We start from the raw sequence: 21,477 nt of genomic DNA, 5'->3' as shown, positions 1-21,477 counted from the left end.
GCGTTCTGAGTTCCTCTTTCCTTTGAGGGCTGTTGAGTGGGTGGGAGCCGCCTTGAGTCGGGGCGTAGTGTGGTGGGTAGAGGCGTCCTGCCGTCACGGAGGGAAGCTATGAGCCCCGAGGAGAAGCCGCCGCCCAACTGCTCCCACGAGTGCCCGCCTCAGCCTGCTGCTGGCCGGGGCCGAAGGCGAGGCGGTTTGCTGACAGAGATCCGTACTCCTATCCGCACCGAGCCCTTCCAGCAGCGCTACAGCCTCAGCCCCGGCAGGGAACTCGGCAGGTGGGTGTGCGGCCGCGTCCTTGCATGGGGTGGTCCCGGGGAGCTGTGAGGGCAGCTGCAGCGCGCTAAGCCCCGCTTGGAGCCGACTCCGGGCACCGGGGCCGTCTCTGGCACCGGGGTGGAGAGGAAGCGGTCCGGGACAAACTTGGCCGCCGGGGTGTGCCTGAGGGTCACCTGATGGAGAGCTTCTCAAGGAACGGAACGGTTCGTTAAAACATCGCGGTGTGAGAGCAGCCCTGGGGCCGTTGGTGGGTAGAATAGCGAAATGGTGGCACATTGGCTCGGGGTGGGTAGGTTCGATATCTGTACCCCGGGGGTCTGCACTGCTAGGCCGGTGATTCTATCTGAAACTGTCTCTCTGCCGGAAAAAATAATGGCAGCACTCTTGCTTAGACATGATTCGTCTGACGAGTTTTCCAGTCGCGAAAATTAAGTGATATACCGCAGCATGTGCTGCAAGATGAGCTGTCTTTCTGCGTTCTTTGCGAGGCGCTCAGCTGTGTGGTGGGGCCGTCAGTGGCACGCCGCCCTGCTGGCTTAGTGTTCAGCAGCTGCAGTACCCACGAGCAGTGCTTTTCAGCCCCGCAGCCCAGTGGAGACACGGCAGGTAAGCGGCAAAGGAGAAGGCTGAGCTCGGTTCCGTGGCTTAAATTCAGAGCTCAGCGGCTTTCAGAAGCTCTACCGCTCTGCCCTGAAGTAAAATCTTGCGCTGGGAGCTGCGTAGCTGTTGTACTAATTGAAAAATTGGTGAGGGCTCCTTCTAGCACACACAGGCAGAACTGGAGTGACTGCTTCTGCGCCGTGAACAAGGATGCAAACAGCAAACCCTCAACGCAGAGTTCTCAGGTGTTTGTGTGGTCAACAGCGGCGGATGTCTGTTTGTGTCGGGTCATCAGTGGCCAGAGCTATACTTAAAGGTGATCCTTATGTAATGGCTGTGATTCTGCACCTGTAGTTGTGTCATGATGAGTTATGTGTCTGTTCTAAGGGTGGCATTGCCTTTGTGCAGTAGCAGAATGTGTTTCAGTTCCAACTGCCTTCTCTCATTGCCTCCACAAAGGTTTTCATCTCCCCTTCCAGTACAGAAGTCTGTACTTATGAGTGTGTCTGTGAGTGTATGTGTTTGCTTTTCCTTCAGTTTCAAATATCTTTTTTGCTAGGCTTGTCTGAAAACAAGTGACTACTTCACACGTGTGAAGAATACTTCCATTAAAAAGAAATTTTTGCTAATCTGTTGTGGCAAACTAAAAAGGCACATAGAAAGTCACTCTGATACTTGAAGCTGTCTCTTTGTATGGCATTTTTTTGATAACATACACTTAGCAGAAATTGTTTTGCTTCTATCTGCTTACAGAGTGTGCAAACATTTACTTTTGAGTAGGTCTGTCTTTGCAAAGGGCTTGGACAAATTAGCAACCAAATAGGAGGAGGTTTTGTCTAAGACAAAAGGCAGTCTTTGCTCACAGAGCTCGTTTATTTGGCAGCTGAATTTGCTCAGGAAACAGCTATGAAAAGAAAGTTCATACACTCTGTGTTCATCTCTTTTCCTAGACCTAGGGAAGTGCTTAAAAGCTGAACTTGAGGTGGGAATTCTGAAGAGAATGTGAACTGTATACATTGGGTTTGAAGGAGAGAGCAGGCAGCAGATGCGGCCCAACCGCTGAGTGTATGAACTTGTCCGGACACTTTGCTCGCTGGCTTCCAGCCCGAGTGTCAGTGTGGGTCTGCTGAAAGAGTCTTGTGCTCTGCTTCCCGTTCCTGCCTGTGCAGGAGGTTGGCAGGGGCCAGGAGCACAGGCACACAGCTGGGGTCATGTGGTGATCAGAAAATGGGGAGGAGAGATGCAGGTCCCAGTGGCTTTTAGGAGTGTCTGTCCTGGACAAACGCTGCTGGAAGAACCGCAGGCTACCAGGGGAGGAAGCTGCTTTGTGATGTCACTGGAACAACTTTGGTACAAGACTACAGGAAACCAGGCTTTGTTATTTCTGCTTTGGGGGGGGGGGGGGGGGGGGGGAAAGGCTTTGGGGATGTAAGGCTTATGTACTCAAACAGGCCTGGCTTGGATGCTGAACAGGCCTTTGCAAGTATACCCAAATAAGAACCTGCTTTTTCTAGCAGTTAATTCAGGGGAAATAGCAAAAGCATGGGTACTCTGGATGGGAAACTTAAGTTGCCTAAGCTGACATTTGGCTTAGTCTTCAGCCATATTAATTTTATTGTCCCCAAATCAGAATTGTTTACAGATAACATTTTCATTTGACACCTCTTGATGTTTAATGTTGAACTTTCTTTACTTAATTTTGTAAGGGTGCCACTTCTGTTCAGCATGCTCTTAAACGACTTCAACAGTACTGATTTGAGATGAGCTTATCCAAAGTATCGTGTCTTTTGTGTAGGAAAAGGCAACAGTTGTTTGACCTTTACACTGCATAGTTTTACTGTAAAATCAGGAACAATATTTTAATTATTTTGTGGTGACAGCCTTGACGCATGTTTCTGAGTATGCACACAATACACCCTCTGGATGTCTGAGCTCCATATTCCAGAAATACAGCCTCAATCAAAATTTCTTGTCACTGATTCATGTTACCTAAATCTTCTTTGAAATGTCCAGTATAATTATATTCCATTGTTTTGCTCCTTTTCCTCAACAAAATACCCAGAATCACAGAATTGTAGGGGTTGGAAGGGACCTCTAGAGATCATTGAGTCCAACCCCCCTGCCAAAGCAGGCTCCCTACACCATGTCACACAGGTAGGCATCCAGGCGGGTCTTAAATATCTCCAGAGAAGGAGACTCCACCACCTCCCTGGGCAGCCTGTTCCAGTGCTCCGTCACCCTCACTGTAAAGTTCTTCCGCACATTCATGCGGAACTTCTTATGCTGTACTTCCATCCCATTACCCCTAGTCCTATCCCCACGCACTACTGAAAAGAGACCAGACTCACCACTATGGCTCCCACACCTCAGGTATTTATAAATCTGGATCAAGTCCCCTCTCAGCCTTCTTTTTTCAAGGCTAAACACACCCAGTTCCCTAAGTCTCTCCTCATAGGGAGATGCTCCAGGCCCTTCACCATCTTTGTGGTCCTCCGCTGGACTCTTTTCAAGAGATCCCTGTCTTTTTTGTACTGGGGAGCCCAGAACTGGACACAGTATTCCAGATGAGGCCTCACCAGGGCAGAGTAGAGGGGGAGGATCAACTCCTTCAACCTGCTGGACACGCTCTTTTTAATACACCCCAGTATGCCATTGGCTTTTTTGGCTACAAGGGCACACTGCTGGCTCATGGTTAATTTGTCGTCCACCAGGACGCCCAGGTCCCTCTCAGCAGAGCTCTTCTCCAGCAGCTCTTCCCCCAGCCTGTACTGGTGCATGCAATTATTTCTACCCAGGTGCAAGACTCTACACTTGCTTTTGTTAAACCTCATCCGGTTTCTTACTGCCCAGCTCTCCAGCCTGTCCAGGTCTTGCTGAATGGCAGCACAGCCTTCAGGCGTGTCAGCCAATCCTCCCAACTTCATGTCATCAGCAAACTTGCTGAGGGTGGTCACTATCCCCTCATCAAGGTCGTTGATGAAGATGTTGAACAAGACTGGACCCAGTACAGACCTCTGGGGCACGCCGCTAGTTAGAGGCCTCCAGCCAGACACCGCAGTGCCAAAGACAACCCTCTGCGCTCTGCCAGTCAGCCAATTCTCAACCCACTTCACCGTCCACTCATCTATCCCATACTACCTCAGCTTTGTTATAAGGATGTCATGGGGGACCCCCTAGATAATTGCACACAAAATACCATTAGGCTATAAATTCTTCAGTTTGTTGGTGTGGAATGCACTCTTTTAATGCAAAACAAGCTATGCACGTGTTGTTAGCCATGATTTCTGTACTAAAAACAACACTCCTGGTTTTAGAGGTAAGTTGGAGAAGATCCTGAACAATTGGCATTGCTTTTTCTCTAGAACACAGGAGTATTCTTTAGTGACTGCTCTAAAACAAGCCATCTTCTTTCAGTGAAATATGTGCAGTGCATACAAGTAAAGGTATATAATGTTCAGTTCAGTTGATTTTCTTCATTCCATGTTTTTTGTTTTTGTTTTTTAATGAACAAGCATGTACTCTACCCAGACTTACGCATAACTATTTAAATCATATGAAGAAACTAAACAGAATATTTGTATATTCTTCATTTTTTACTATGGTTTAATAGAAAGATGGCCAAGCTCTTGAATTGGTTTTCTGAGATTTCTGGCATAAACTTGCTTACTTTTCAGGTAACTTTCAGGAGTTCAGATCTTAGTCATATGTGGTTCTTGTACAGTTGGGTATATCAGTAAGAATGCACATTTATGCTGTCACACTTTGAAGCCGCTGTTGGCTTGGGTGAAACAGTTGGGGAAGTAAGAATGTGAAGGCAAGGCTTGCAAGTAGCTGATTCCACCATCTGAGAACAAACTTATGTGAAGAAATGTTCATAAACATCAGAAATCGAACCTCCCCTCACCTGGCTCTTTGAAGACAAAAATTGTATTAAAAAATCACCCCAGAAGAAAATGTTTGATGTGAATTATGTAATAAATTGCATATAGTGTTATGGATCTCAGAAAATTTTTCTAAGCTTTCTGTAAAATAAACATTAAAAATAGTTGCTAATATACATTGTAGTGACAGTGCTTTTTAGCTTGTCTTAAAACTATTACAGTAAGGTCAGTTCTCTGTTTCCCTGAGCCTATGACAACCAGAATTAATTGGTGTGACATTAATGCTACTGTTTTTCTGATTTGACATTTGATTTGTGACACATGGCTTTTCCTTTAAGCCATACTATGTGTCAGATAAAATAATGCTAATTCTGTTGGCAGTCTTGAAATATGGCATTAAGCTTCTTTGTGATCAGATATGGTATCTTAAATCATAATTCTCTACTGAGGCTCTTGTGAAGACTGAGAACAACTTGTTTCCTATTTAAGTCACCCTTAAAAGCATTTTTGTTTGTTTGGATAACTGATAGTCACTTTTTAACTTCAAAGAGAAACATGAAATATTACCTCTCAAAACTTCTTCCTTCAATGTAACATTCTCCCTGGTAGCTCCTCTCAAGATATCTAAACTGACATTGCTGATATTTAACATTGTTTTCACAATTTAATAGCAGATCTGTTTCTTGAAAGGAATTTCAAAAAGCAGCATCTTAGGAAACACTTAAGATACACTTTCTGGGTGTACTCTATAAGTAAGCTTTTTCTTACTGGTTGCTTTAGTGGTGCTACAATTTAAAGCTTTTGACTCTGCACTAGAAAGGCATTCTTCCAGAAGGAAACTGTGCATTTGGAGGCTAAGAAGGTAACGCTTGGGGAACTACAGGCTGGTGGGCCACACTTCGGAGCCTGGGAAGATCATGGAACAGATCATCCTGGTAGCTATATTAAGGCACATACAAGATGAGGCGGTGATCTGCAACAGCCAGCAGGGCTTTACCAGGTGCAGCTCATGTTTGACCAATCCGTTGGCCTTCTTCAATGGTATGACTTTATTAGTGGACAGAGGAAGTGTAATTGATGTAATTTACCTGGACTTCTGCAAGGACTTTGATGTGGTCCCAGGCCACATCCTTATCTCTAAATTGGAGATATGCGGATTTGAAAGGTGGACTATTTGGTGGCTAAGGAATTGGTTGGGTAATTGCAGCCATAGTGTTGTGGTCAGTAGCTCTGTGTCCAGGAGTGGCTGGTGATGACTTTTGTTCCCTGGGTTCAGTCTTGGGACTTATGTTCTTCAGCATATTTATGAGTGACCTGAATAGTGGGATTAATCATAGACTCAGAATCTTTTGAGCTGGAAGAGACCCTTAAAGATCCATCTAGTCCAGCTCTCCTGCAATGAAAAGGGACACCTACAGCTAGATCAAGCTGTTCAGAACCTGGTCCAGCCATCTCCAAAATGGGTTCCAAAGATCTTGGCAACCTATTCCAGTGCCTTACCATCGTTTTTCTTTATATCCAATCTGAATTTCCCCTCTTTTAGTTTGAAATGATTTCTCCTTGTCCTTTCAAATACATCCCCAGCAAGTCTGTCAAAGACACCAATCTGAGTGGTGCAGTTGATACAATGGAAGGAAGGGATGGTGTGCAGACCAAGATGTGAACCAAGATGTTGATTGGGGCGATCCCATTTATGTATGCAGACCGGGTTAAGAACTCATTGTGAGGAGCCCTATGGAGAATAACTTGGGGGGATTCTGGTGAATGGAAAGTTTGGCATGAGCCTCCAGTGTGCTCTTGCAAAGTGTAAGGCCAGTTGTATCCTTGAGTGCATCAAAAGAGAAAGGGGTGGCCAGCAGGGCAAAGGGTGATGATTGTCCTCCTTCACTCTGCCTTTGTGTGGCACCATTTGGAGTACTGCATCCAGGTCTGAGATCCCATCATGAGAACATGAGCTGTTGGAGCACATCTGGAGGAGAGCCACAAAATATGATCAGAGGGCTGGAGCACGTATTATGAAGAAACACACAGGGAGCTGGGCTTGTTTCTCTTGGAGAAGGTTTCAGGGAGACCTCATTGCAGCCTTCCTATACTCAAAGGGAGCTTATGATCAGAAGGGGAAACTGACTTTTTATGTTGTCCAGTAGTAATAGATCAAGGCAGAATGGTTTTAAACTAAAAATATGGGAGTTTTAGATTAGGAGGAAATTCTTTGTTCAGTGGGTAGTGAGTTGAGAGATGTTCAAGGCCAGGCTGGATGGGGCCCTGGGCAACTTGATATGGTGGGAGGTTTCCCTGCCCTCAACAAGGAGCTGCAACCAGAAGGGCTTTAAGGTTCCTGATGAATCAGGTTGTTCTGTGTAATTCTGCATGAGTGATTCTACTTAAAAACAGATATGGATGAACTCAGTGGCTTAGATTTTTGGTATAAAAGCATAAATATCTGTGTATCTACTAGGTATTTTTTAATACCTTTTTTTTTTTTTTTTTAAGACCTTTTTTACGACCCTTTAATAGCAAGTTCTGTTCCTTTATCCTTATCCATAGTCTCTGAAGTGTTTCAGTGTTCTTGATAAGCTGTACGCACTACAAACATTCAGTGCTTTTTGCTATATCTGTAGCAGGTGTGTAGCTGTTTGTTAGGCTTTGGGTGGCTATTCTTCCCTGCAGTAACATCTGTTTTCTTTAAACCATTGTATAGTGACCTTTTGACTACACCTTCCTAGTGCTACAAAATCCCATTGTATTTTCATGCATTTGCAAAGCTTTTTTAAAGCGTATTCTTGCTGTTTGTCAGCCTTCGCTTATGGGTATGTTCTGATCTATTTCCTTATACCCATTGTTCTGCAAATAATGGGTGCTTATGCAAAATGTCATTCCTGAATAACTGTGACTGTATCTGTAGTTACAAATTAGATTGTTTTAGTGAGCCTGACTAGCAGATATCCACTTTGTGGATGCTTATTACTTAATTGCAGCTGGGTGGTTTTGAAACAAATTTCTGTTATGAGCAGGTTGACCACAAATGCTTTCAACAGTTACTCTTCATGGAAAGTAGTCTGTCACTAGGTTAGGAGCTGGGAGAGTGAAAAGTTTGACATGAGCTGAATTAGTTAATTCTGTGCATTTCAGCTTGTGACATAGGAAAGGCAAGACTCAAGTAGTTGTATTCCAAACAAGATGAGGACTCTAATTTTGTTAGTTTCAGCTACCCTGCAATAAGTTAAATAAGGAAACAGAGTAAAGACTCTCCAAGTTATTCCTGCAGGTTTATACAAAAAAAAGTTGACACGGAAGTGAAAACGATCACTTTGTTTAACATTATATCAGTATGGTAAAAATTTTAAAAGATTGCTATACTTAAAGAGATGAGGATTCTTCATCGTGTTAGATGATACTCTAATTCATAGACCTTTTCATTCTAAATATCAGTACTACATGAATGGAATTGAGTGGAACAGGTGACTTGGGATGTTTAGAGAAGGTAGTTCAGCCCAAAACACTGTGGGGGAAGACTTCTGAAAGTGCTGTAGTTTGTTTTTAGCTGGACTGCTGGCTTAGTGTAGCTCATCCGCTGTGTTTTGTCAGAAATGATACTCATTAACTGTACTCAGTTCTGCAGAGTGTATGTTTGTATTCACACTGTCATTGCTGCAAAAACTGTTAGAAAGTTTTAGGTTGGCCAAGCTTTCTTACTTTTTGAAATATTTTGTATTCCTTAAACAATGAGACAATAGGGGATTTTTGAGAACTGTTAAGCAATCAAAACTATGGCTGTTGTCATTGCAGAAACATCATGGTGAAAGCACGAGGTGCTATATTTTAAAAACACAGAGTATGGGTATTCCATAGCATAAATAGAGTGGGATCTTGAGCACTTATTCAATGACGATACTGTCCACTGTTGCCTTGAATATAGTGGTAAATATAGTAACTGGACAATTAGTTTGCTCAAGTATAGTCACAAAAAGCAGTTTTATTGCTTGTGCACCATTTTACTAGCTTTTTATGAAAGGCTCGGAGATATCTTAATCTTCCTAACAAGTACAGTTCATTTCTATTATATGTTTGAAGATTTGAAGTTACTTGAACTTTGTTCAAATACGTTGCTGTTGTAGTTTTCTTTTTTGAAATCCGTATTAATATTGGAGATAAGAACATCACAATCTGAAATGTAACTTTAACTCTTTAGAGCAGAGGCTATCAGTGAGCAAGGCATCTTTCTAACTTTAGAGCACATGGTAAACATGTCCCTTAAGAGTGATTTAGTTCAGGTTTTCTGAAATATTAATTTGTGAGGGTTATACTAAAGTTGTCAATAAGGGACTTGGTTCTAACTTCACATTCTTTAATTTCAGAGGAAAATTTGCAGTGGTGAAGAAATGTATCCAGAAAGACACTGAAAGAGAATTTGCAGCAAAATTCATGAGAAAAAGAAGAAAGGGACAAGACTGTCGGATGGAAATAATACATGAAATTGCAGTCCTTGAACTGACACAATGCAATCTTTGGGTCATTAACCTGCATGAAGTTTATGAAACTGCAACGGAGATGATTTTAGTCCTGGAATAGTAAGTACTAGTAATAATTTCTGAATAATCTTCTGCAGTATTTGTTTAAAATAAAAAAGAGTTAGGCAAATGCTTTTTGCTGTTGAGCAGCTCAGTTAAGACTGTGTTCTGATTTAAAATAACTGTGAGAGTAACAGTGGGGCTTTATAGTTGAGAAGTGGCTTGACCTACCTGCTAAGTCAGTTTGGTTTGTTCAGCTGTTCCCTTTTCTGATAACAGAAATGGACGATGAGAAATCTTGTGCCCTAATCTGATGTTTTTCAGAAATGAAAAGAAGCTGCACCTTTGAAGTTCAGGAATTAGACTGTGTGTTGTTTTTTGTTGTTTTTTTTTTCTTGAATATATTTTTTGTTTTATGCAGTTATGCATCAGTGATTTATAAAATGTTCCAGTTTTCATTAGAATACAAAAGCATAACAGGGCTTCTAGAGTCTGACTGACATTACTGGAGATGAAAAAATATGTTTTAAACACTGGTAATGCAGACTTAATGAGAATACAGTTTAAATTTCTGGTTCCCATAGGGATATAACACAGGCAGTAGAATTTAAAGCTTAAAACAAGGGTTGGGTATTGTGATAATTGTTATGTAAAATTGCTGGTTTTCATTTAGAACTCAGTTCTCCTACAAAACATTTTTAATATGAAGTATTAAGTAGGTTGTTTAGTAATTCGCGTCATGATTATTTTTATATGCATCAGTCATACCTTGTTAGAGATAAATAGCTGTGTTGGAGTTGTGGAAAAAAACACTTTCACTGACTTCAGCAAATACATCTGGATGCTTCTTTAATGTCAGCATGTTCCACAGGCATGTTGCAACAACACAGGTATGAATGCTAGTAGATTTCTGACATTCTGTATGCAAAGGATTAAAGGACATATCTGGACTGTAAGCTTTAGTAGGGCATTTCAGTTTCTACTTAGTTTCTTGGTCTGTGTGGCAGATCCTTATTATGGAAAGGAGAAAAATACTTAATCTTTGCTCAATAACTTTATCTGCTAAGATTTAGAAGTGTCCTCTCTTGATGCTGGATCTGTTGTAAGGGAGGTAAGCTGTTACTGTTTTGCCTGTGGGAAGAAATTTTAATCACGTGGAAGGTTGTCTTTGAAATACTATCAGCTTTTTAAAAAAAAAAAAAAATTGACCACAAAGTGTTAATGTAAGTTCCAAGCAATAGAAAACAATGAGGATTTAGTTTTAACTGCAGGATGGCAGAACTCTGTATCCACACGAACACTGACTTCTTGAGGCTATGTGCCAATGAACTGCAGAAAATTGAATAGTAAAGTCTGAAGAGGTAGTATGTAAAGCCTGGAATTACCATATGGAACAGTGACATTTTTCTATGTTAGTGAAAACTGAATTAATAAAAACCTGGATGTTTAGCGAAAACCTAAGAGTCCAGAAAACCTTCACACATTCAGATTTCAAAATTGCTTTTTTTCTTGCAGCATTTGTGCTCCATAATTTTGTACAACATAATGACTTTTGATTCTTTTGGAAGAAAAACAGTGCATCTAGTGCTTCAGAGCAGGAATTTTTATAAGTGTTCATCACTATATGCTTATACATCTATGGAAGGAATAGATGTTAGCTTGTTAGTGGGTCACGTTTTAAACAAACTTGTGTGTGTATCTTCAAAATCTAGGAAGGTATTGTTGGATACATATAATAGGATGTGAGTTGGGTAGTTACCTGCCAGAATCGTGTGTGTGTGTATGTATATGTGTGTGTGTGTGTATAGTAGACTTACATATTGCATACTTCAAGCAAGAAGAATGTTACCTTTATCATCTTGAGGAGATGGTTGGGTTTTATTTAATACACTGCATTAAGTACTTTTTCCACCTACTGGACCTGAGTAATATTACTGCCTGTACTGTCATGATAACTGTGCTGTTCCAATGTTTGCACCATGTCTACCTATTAGACAGTTAACAAAGACTGAATAATAGCCATCTCAGATCCACAGTGCGGCTTTGGAGAGAACCTTCTCAAACTTTACTGGATACTTTGCATTCTGCATTTCATTCAGCTCTTAGGCTCCTTTATCAGAAAGACCACAGGAGCAGGGGAAGTATGTGTTTGTCTGGGAACTGAGAATTTAATGGGGGGGAAAAAAAAAAAAGCCTATGCAATTTAATGTGTATGAATGCTTTTCTGCTTCGTATGTCCTCATCAAATATGGGTTTTCAGTTATCCCTGTCTTTGGACACATTGGTAAGTTAGGGTAGTCTTACACTTCAAAAATTCTCAGCATATTTGCTCTCTTACTTGCCATCTAATGCTATACCTCACCAAGGAAATGTTAATGTATTGTGAGTGCACTTGAAAGACGAGGGATGTAGAATTTTGTACAGTGTATGGAAATGTTCAAAGGAAGGGGCTCAGTCTCCACTGAATTTAAAGTCAGTATAGTTGTAATCATGATTCATGTTCTAGACTTCAACTGACTTTAGCTCTTCAGTTATTCTGATAAGGAGTAAAAAAATATTAGCATGGTTTCAGTGATTAAAAGCACTTGGGTTTAGCTTGAGACTATGTATAAGTTAGTGGTACAACAGTACTGTCATAAATACATGTATTTCTGAGTGATTCTGGTCACAGCAGCTTTTAAGCTTGGAAATAAATAATACCTTATTTCTACACCTTGCTAGGGGAAGGTGTACAAGAGAAATAATGTATTCTAAACAGTTCTTGAGTTTGATGAAGTTGTGCTTCTAAATTTTTCCAGAGTAAGATGACTTGTTTACCTAAATATTGCATTGTCCTAAACACAATTCTTTGTTTTTTGTCCCCTATGGAAATTGTCTGTTGAGGAGGGTCAGGGTACCCAGTAACTTACAGAGCAGTTACTTTATAATTAAGATTTTAAAAGCAAAAACTTATTGAAAGATGTATTCTTGGAGAGGAAAAAAAAAGTACATGGTAAGCACCTGAGAACTCTTGATCTGCATGGATACTGAAATCATAGCAATGAAGTGCTTGAAATGCTTGCAGGTGTTTTCATCTCTTCTGTGCTTCAGGTTTTTTTGTGTTATTGGTTTTTGGGTTATTTTTGTTTATTAGTTTTTGTTTTTCCTGACCTCTAGATAGGGAATACTGAATAGCTAAGTTGAAAATATTGTTAAGCAGCATTGCAAAATTTGGCACAAATGTGTAGGCAAATCTTCTTGGAGTTCATTTTGACACTGTGCTTTCAAACCGCTGTGACTGAGTTGGCTCACAGTCAGCAGACTGTTTTGCTTAAATGAGTCAGTTAAGGTAGCTTCACAGCAATGCTACAGAGAACAGTCTTGCAGAGAGGAAGTTCACAAATTTTCCATGTTCTTCTAAAGAATCACTAATTATATGTTCCAATGTGACAATTTTGAGATGAAGTGAAATGTCTGTAAGAAGTTTTTATTTAAGAACAAACAAAAAAGAAACATTGGGTGTTAAAACATTTTTTTTGCTGTGTGAAACTTCTTTTTAAAGCAAAATACTTTTGCCTGTTGGCTGAGGACAGCCATGTTTCTTAAGTCATGAAGTGAATATATATGTCTAAAGGTTTTGTTTGTTTGGCTCACTTCTGAAGTTGTTTAGGTTCATCATCTTTAAAAAAGTACTGCAGATTACTTAGAACTGTTTAAAATTAAAAGTATTTTTTGTATCTAGTGTTCTCATGCTCTCTTTTCATTTCAGTAATGGGATTTTTTTTGTTTCAAATTCTTCTTGCCTTGACTTCTAAGAAAATTTAAGTGTAATGCTAAAATTCCGGGTAATTGTGGTTTAGCTTGGTGTTTAGTATTCTAATTTGTTAGCATAACTTAACTGTAGCATATGTGTATTAAGTAGGTATACAGCAAACAGGGCCTTATAAGGCCTACCTTCTGCTGATTCTCATCTGAGTTTATTAAAGCTTATTTGAGAAAAAAAAAGTAGGTGTGATCCCTGTTTGGCAGATGTTAAGGGGAATGAGTCCTATTTCACTTAGACAGAAACAGCAGAATCAATGCTTGTCTTGTTTCAAGCAGCAGAGAGATTCAGTCTTCCAAGTATAACCTATTATGACATTCCTAAAATGGAATTTGTTTCATTTATTGATTATAGAAGGCATTTTTTAATAGTTATCTTGAAGTTCAAGTGGTATTGCTTTTTTTAAAAAGTAATGTGATTTAAAATGCTAGAATAAATTATCTCATATCCATTTTAAAAAGGTGATTAGTTTCTGAATTTCATCCGAATACAGCTACCTTTTTTCTTGAATTAAATAAAAATATGCTGAAGAAATGTACTGAATGTTCTCAGGAGTATGTATTTTTCAAGAAGTGAAGTATTAACACTCACTTCAAGAGAACTTCTTTCATTCTTTAGTTCCATCATCTTTGGTACAGGGTTAAGAAAATGTTTAATAGGCTTCTTCTTTTAAGGAAAAAAATAAAAATCTTAGTTTAATAAACTAAGAATAAACTTAGTTTAATAAATCATACTGCTGTGTCAGTTAGCCTATGTAATGAACAGAAATATAAAACTTTATATAAACATTTGAGATGTAGCCATCTTCCAAATTCACTTTGTTTGCAAGGCAATCTCCAGGGAGAGTTCTAAATAACATGAGTAACTGGGAAGGTAAAATAAACATAAATAAAAATGTAAGGCGTGAAGCATTTTAAGGCACAAGGAATACATCAACCAAGTTAGTATTCATAAAATTTTTTTTTAAATGAATATATTTAAATGATTTTTTCTTTTTTTTCCTCAGAGTCTGTAATCCAGATTCACCATTTTATAGAACTGCCTTGTTTGCTTGTCTGGTCCTTGTTTGAAAATATTTCTCTTCTGGGTGGCCTTAGGTACTTTATTTTATTATAAAAAAGACCATGCCAGTGTAGAAGTTGTTTCGTATCAATAAAGATCAATGCTTGTACAAAGTCATTGTGAGGTAACTGAAGACAACTGTCCTTACAGGGTTTCACCATCTATCACTCAGCTGATTATGGTATTTCACACAAAAGTTAATATCATCTATGCATTGATTAGTAGTACTTCAGCAATCCTTATGTAAACTCACCCCATTCTCATGTTGTTTCGCCTATTCTTGTTCTAAGATGGAGCTTCTGTTAATGCTTATTTCTGTTGCTACAGAGATGATCACGCATTTTGCATTGGAGTACTTGAAACACATTTATTCATTTGTAGTTATTTTCTTATTTTTCTTCTGTTATTTATTTAAGCTTATATAAGCAAAAGATAAGGATTCAAGCTCTGGGAACTAGAATTTTAAAAGATATTTTGAGATGAAAGCTGTGTAGAGACTTAATGTCTTATTGTATACCAGATTTTTCACAAACAACTCAATTATAGACTTCATATTTAGGCTTTTCTGAGTTTTGAACGAAGTGTTTTGAGGAGAGTTAGGGGCAGAACTATTTTGCATTGTGTTTATGAAAACTTACTTTGGCCAAATTTCCACATAGTTTTGTAGAAATAGCAAAAGACATGTCTTTGATAAGCACTGCCCTTAAACAAATGTGGCATTCGTCTCTTGGGCACTGTCACTAATATTTCCAAAACAGTCTCAACAGTTTCTGTAGAATCTATTTTACTTAAGTCAGGGAATATTATTCTTTGCTTCTTTTCAAAGCTGTCATACTGAGTGGAAGTCTTCCTTGCCCACTAGAACTTTCAAAATGTTTAATAACTGAGAATATCACCACTGGATGATACACCTGCTGATCTTTCTTTATGCTAGTGTAATAAAATGGGTTCTTTAGCTTAGTTTTTGAAATAATAACATTCGTACCGTTCTGTAGTGCTGCTGGAGGTGAGATCTTTGACCAGTGTGTTGCTGAAAGAGAGGAGGCCTTCAAAGAGAAAGATGTGAAACAACTTATGAAGCAGATCTTAGAAGGAGTTTCATTCTTGCACAGAAACAATGTTGTTCATCTTGACTTAAAGGTAAAATTGTTGCAGTACTTTTCTAACTTCTAAACTGCTGGCTTCCTTACTGGTCACATCGTAAAAAGAACACAATTTTATCGTGAGAAATGGGTTTCTTTGTCATAAGAAATCCAGAGTATTACATATAGTTAAGATGCAAGTTGTAACCTGGGGATACAGAAAATTGCTTTCCATTTGTAGTATGCTAAAATTAATTTTATACAGCTTTCATTCACGTGTTCTTGTGAAATAAAGCAGTTTTATTTTGAGGCTGAACTAACTTTTCTAAGCAAGCCAGTATTAAAAGTATCTTATGTTAAAATCTTCTAATTCTCCTACATGTCTAATTCCTCTATTATTTACTAAGTAGTAAGGCACTATATGTGTCTGTCTTCTGTTGCTAGAATCCTTATTTATGCTTCATTGCATTTTTGTCCAAAGCTACCAGTAGGTTCCTGTGTCAAGCTATACATAGTTATATTTAACAGAAAATCATGAACTGCCAACCTGTTATGTCTGTTCTTTAGTGAGTGTTACATTTATTTATTTGTACTTGAATACATTCACCATAAAAAGTAAACCCCCAAGCAAATTCTCCTTTTCTTAAAGGTATTTGAGACCTTAAACCTTTTCTTAGGGTATACTGATCAGCCTGCTTAACTATTTTTACACACAATGTAGTCAGAACATTTCAATCAGCCTATTTTACCAGTTTGTTCCTGTAATACCTTGGGTACTTCCCATTTTCAGGAATCTTGGGGTACAGTTTTCTCTGCACAGATGTGTAGAAACAGACAGTAAAATTTCTGTCAACTACCTGCTAAAATTTAATATAGTACTCAAGGGTTTCATGAAAAAAAATTCTTCATTTAAGAATATACTGCAAAAGAATCATATCATTTGTTCTATGTAGAATTAGATGGTTAACTTCATTAATTTTACAGGTTACAGTGAGATGTTTAGCTTAAAGAGATAACCTTAATTATGCATCCTTAGTCATATTCTTTTAAAAGGCAACTAAATTTACAAGAAATATTATGGCCAAACTCTGATAGAGACTTCTAGAATAATGGAAAAATTGCAATATATGGATTTTGTCATTATATCATCAGTTTACAAAACTTCAAAACCTACTTGCAAGGTAGGTTTTAAGGGTATCCATTTTACTAAGTGCGCTTACAATAAATGATCTGTGTAACTTACCTAAATTGCTAGAAGTGAACAGATCTTTGTATGCATTGTCTTTTGTCCTTTCCGCTGAAGTTCAGAACATCAACAGAGCTGTGCTCCCTTTCATGTGACAGAAGTTTAATCTAACTTAATGAGGAATATAAGTTTGGCCAACGTTTGCAATAACAAATTATGCTTTTCACTGGTGTTACTTGTACATGATGCTAAAGGCACAACTAATGTCTCAGATTCCTAAAGGCCAAGGTTCTGATGCTGAAAGTATGCCTCATTTTCTTTTTATCATCTTTCCTGAGGTACATGTTTCTAGTGGTGCTAATGTGGCATTAGGGTGGACATACGTGACCATATAATGTGAACTCTGTCTACATACCAATCTTGTAAAGTGGTCCATTTAGTCTTTTCATTCAGTATACATCATACAAGGATCTTAACTGGAACCTTTAAGCCTCTCTGCAGTAGGGAGGAAGGCTTATAATCTGCCAGTTTACATTAGCCATGTCATTACTGCTTGATAGTAAGAGTGCAAGGACCTCTGCAAAATGGCTACTAGGGGAGACTCTAGCCTAGGTGGGTATCTCTGCTCTTTGCAGGAGTACAATGTACTGTCAATCCCAGATATATTACAGCAGTATGTTAAACAAATAAGATAGAGAAATCACTTTATAGATGTAATAAAATTATCTTCCTTTTCTTTAAGTATGAGAGTAATTGATTGTTGAGCTGGAAGTGATAGTAGTTCTAATGCTACAGCATCTCCAGGATTTAAGCTGGGTTTGAACTGTTGTTTCATTTGAACGATTTGTTTCATTGAACGATTTGAAGTCGTTCCTTAAAAGAAGAAAACTGGTGTTATTTCAGTACAAATAGATTTAGGGTTATGAGTCTGTTTGAACTGTAGACAATTTCTTGTCATTAAAAACTTTTCCTCATTTAAATATAGAGAGCAAGTGCTTTTCTCATGTGTTCTCTTTGCTTCTTCAGAACAGAACTAAATTTCTTACTAAGAAGAACATCTGAGAGGCTAATTAGGGAGGCATGGCCACTTTTTTTTTTTTTTTTTTCCTCAGATGTTTGCTTTTCTAATACAGATGCAGAGTACAAAATGTGAATATGGTAAATATACAACTCCAGTATCCTTTATATGGCCACCAGATCCTAGTTTATAACCAAAAATAAGCTGTTGTTAATGCATACATTTACAAACAGAAAATAGATAGATGTTCTGGAGTTCCTTTTAAATAATGTGGCTTAACTTTACAGGAATGAAAAAACTTGAATTTATTCAGGTCTTGTAGCAAGAAGAGCTGGGCCAAGATTATGATATGTTCTTGTACAGTTTTATTTCTGTTATCAAGAAGAAAGACGTTAATGTGAAATAGCATCATCACAATCAATTTGGGAATGAAAAAATGTGAATAGGAGAAAACTATAGGTGTTGGTGTTAATCCAGTTGGACTGAATCCCTCAGTGTTCTGTGTTCATACACATTTGTCCTCCCTTTTCAACCACTACTAATATGTGATAATACAAGTTCTCAATAAACAAAGCCTTCATCACTTTCATGGAAGTCAAGCTTACCAGAAGCGTGTACATCACATGAACTGTCAGTGTTACTGCTTGTAGAAGTTAATGATAAAGCACAGTGTAATCATTGGCCCAGTTTGGGGAGACAGGGACTTGATCTGGCAATGATATGCTCCAGTTGCAAAAAACTGAGACCCACTGACTAAAGTTAGTTTTAAGATGTTTGGGGGTTTTTTTTTAGTTTTTTTTTTTTAATATTTTTAAACTCAGCAGCTGCCATTCAAAATAGAAGGAAAGGGACTTCTGAATGACTGCAGAGTTTATGATGAGGAATGACAGCCAAGATCTAATAACAACAGGGCAAACAAGTTTATCCAAAAGTCTTAAAAACCTGTTTTTCAGGCTGCTGGGGTTTTCTTTTTTGTTTTGTTTTTGATTTTTTAACTGTTCTTGAGTTGGTATTCTGCAATACAGTTGTTAGTCCTTTGAACAAGATTGAGGTCAGTTGTGTCAGATTTTCTTTAAACAGGTATAGTCAAAAAAAGTTTCATAAACATTTAAAAAACATGAACAGGAAATATCTTACACTAAGTAACAGGGAGGGAACATTGGAAGGAGCAAGGTGGTATGAAGCAAGGAGAAAGGTGGTATGAAGGACTAAAGGCACAAATGTGGAGATCTTCATGTCCTTTTGCTAAATGGTAGCTACTGGCATGTCTGTTGTATGAGTTCTAAGCTAAGAAAGGTAGATGCTTAATTTTCAGTTCTTAACTGAAAATCCTGCCACTGTGTTGAGCCAGTTTCTCTCTTCAAGTTCACCTTTCTTTAAAAAATAAAAAACAAAACTCCAGGGTACAACATATTGTTATTCTAAAATAATTATGCAATTTTAAGGTGTTGTAGATATAAGATTTTTGTGATCTTGAACATCTACTTGCTTTGCTTTTCAGCCACAAAACATTCTACTAACAAGTAAGTCTCCACTGGGAGACATAAAGATAGTGGATTTTGGCCTTTCCAGGATTGTGAAGAACAGTGAGGAATTAAGGGAAATTATGGGAACTCCAGAATATGTAGGTAAGTTGTTACTATGACATCAGTGTAGCTTTGAGGAGGAGGGTACATCAACAATGGAAAATTTTCTCAAAATTTGATGAATGCCAAACTGGCTGTGTAGTTATGGTGTCAGAAGATCAAGTTATTAGACGTGATATTGCTGTGAAAGTTGGAATCACCAGAGCAGTGACTGACAATTTTGTGCTTGTGTTGAAAATAAGTATGTACTTTAGACGAATCTAAGCAGTGATGACAAGTATTACTTGGATGAGAGGTTGAAAAATACATACTCTTACTGAATATGGTATTCTAGCCTGGTAGGCTTTGTATCCATTTCATTAAAAAGTAAAATCATTTCAGGCTTTAAAAATGTGCTTTAAAATAAGCTTAAGTGGTATAGCATATTCTTTCTAGGCATGGGTTTTCATGCTGTGATATAGAATGCTAGATATTGAAATTATTTCTCAGTGGGAGATTTGTACAGAGCATTCTTAATTGGTGAAGAGATGATCATTGCTTCTGAAGATTAAAATAAAAAGAAATCAGTTTTCTTTTTACCTGAAACTAACCAATGATGCTAATAATTCAAAACACTTGACTATAAGTATCTATTTATAAGTCACTTAAAGTGTGACCGTCTTTTATTGAAATTTTTCCACATGCCTGCTTTTGCACTCTGTAAGTATAGTATTTTGTCTGTGTATGAGGAAAAAATGGAACTTCTTTTTTTTTTTTTTTCCCTGAATAGCTCCTGAAATTCTGAGTTATGACCCAATCAGTACAGCAACTGATATGTGGTAAGTTGAGCAAATTAATGATCATCATAACACTGCTGAAAAGCTTAAAAAGAAAACAACCAAGACAAAACAAACAAACAAACAAAACCCTGTTTTTGTGTTTTTTGCTTTCAATTTAGGAGCATTGGAGTACTGGCATATATCATGCTAACAGGGGTATCACCTTTCTTAGGGGACGATAAACAAGAAACATTCTTAAATATATCTCAAATGAATGTAAGTTACTCTGGAGAAGACTTTGACCTCATATCAGAGTCTGCTGTGGATTTCATTAAAACCTTGCTGGTGAAGAAGCCTGAGTAAGTAAAATACACAGCTGAATCCAGTCCTGCAAATTAACATAGACATTTTAAAGTGAATACTTGAATTTTTTGTTTTTCAAGTGCGAGGCAACTTTGGGCACTATTACTTTTCATACATATTAAAAGAGCTTTCCATTTCCCTCCTGACTTGTGTGTTCTGAATGTATCCAACTACAGCTGTTAGAACTGAAAATTTCAGAAGATTGTAAATGCAGCATAGTGTGGTACAGTATTCTGGCTTTCAATATGTGTGCCCTGATGGTGTCTCTTATATGAGCTGTGCTTTGAGCCTTCTGTTTCGATTTATTAGTAGAGTACCTTACTCTTCCATAGTTCATTAGTGTGCTTTTCTAAGGGAAGGCAAATTGGAAATTCCAGCTCTCAAAACAGAAGTAGTACTTTTTGTGCACATGGCATGTCAACCACCAAAATTGCCTACTGTATCATGGTGGTTTAATTGGGTGGGGCTTTTTGGTGTTTTTTTTGGTTGTTGTTGTTGTTTTGGGTTTTTTGGGGGGTGGGAGGCATGGAAATACTTGAACGTAAATACAGCATGATTTTCATAGATTTAAGGAAAAAGATGGTTGCTCAGTAATATGGTATACTGCAGTATTTAAGAATATGAACTCCTTTATTTCAAACATTAACAGTTCATCTTTGACTGTTGGTCTTTTGGGGTAAAAAGTAATTATCAGAACATTTTTAGTAATTCTATCAGTCATGTACATTCATTTTCCTTGGAAGAAAACTGTATGAATATCTTACTAGACTTCAAGTTCACTGAAACATTTCTTTAAACACTTCGTTTTTTTGCAGGGAACGGGCAACTGCTGAAGAGTGTCTCCAGCACCCCTGGTTAGAACAAAGTGATGAACCTACTTGCAGGACTTGGAGTAAGAGTGCAGGAGGGGAGAGCAGTGATGTCATCCAGAAAAATGCGAATTCTGCCTCCGAAAAACCTGTAGATGTTGAGAAAGCTGAGAAGGAAGAATCAATGATGACAGAAGAACTAATTGTAGTGGCTTCATATACTCTGGGACAATGTAGGCAGTCAGAAAAAGAAAAAGCAACTGAGCAGAAAGCCATTTCTAAACGATTTAAGTTTGAGGAACCATTGCTCCAAAAAATACCAGGAGAATTCATTTATTGAACTATGCCTTTCTTCATAGCAGTGTTTTCTACTAAACAAAAATATCCTAGCCAAGTGAATCTCTGATATGCAATGAAAGTTCTAGGTAAAAGAAAATTTTGATAGGTGGCATCTAAGGAGAATGTGCCAAGTTTTTTATTTCATGGAAGAAATAAAGATTTCAAGTGGCTGGCAGCAATTTAACAAAGATGAAAGCTTAC

General features: G+C 38.3%; 1 protein-coding gene across 1 annotated transcript; it reads left to right on the top strand.

Moving 5' to 3' along the window:
• On the top strand, positions 1–21,464 carry STK17A (serine/threonine kinase 17a). The gene is made up of 7 exons (XM_015854915.3): positions 1–278; positions 9,119–9,331; positions 15,131–15,275; positions 18,923–19,049; positions 19,777–19,825; positions 19,945–20,124; positions 20,944–21,464. The coding sequence occupies exons 1-7, from the start codon at positions 109–111 to the stop codon at positions 21,275–21,277; spliced, it is 1,218 nt and encodes a 405-aa protein (XP_015710401.1). The 5' UTR covers positions 1–108; the 3' UTR covers positions 21,278–21,464.
• The last annotated feature ends 13 nt before the right edge of the window (positions 21,465–21,477 follow it).

The sequence above is a fragment of the Coturnix japonica genome, chromosome 2, assembly GCF_054131305.1.
Source record: "Coturnix japonica strain WE chromosome 2, WE-NBRP24, whole genome shotgun sequence".
NCBI classification, from domain to species: domain Eukaryota; kingdom Metazoa; phylum Chordata; class Aves; order Galliformes; family Phasianidae; genus Coturnix; species Coturnix japonica.
The sequence above is the reverse complement of the archived record's forward strand: the minus strand, read 5'-3'. Positions and strand labels throughout refer to the sequence as shown.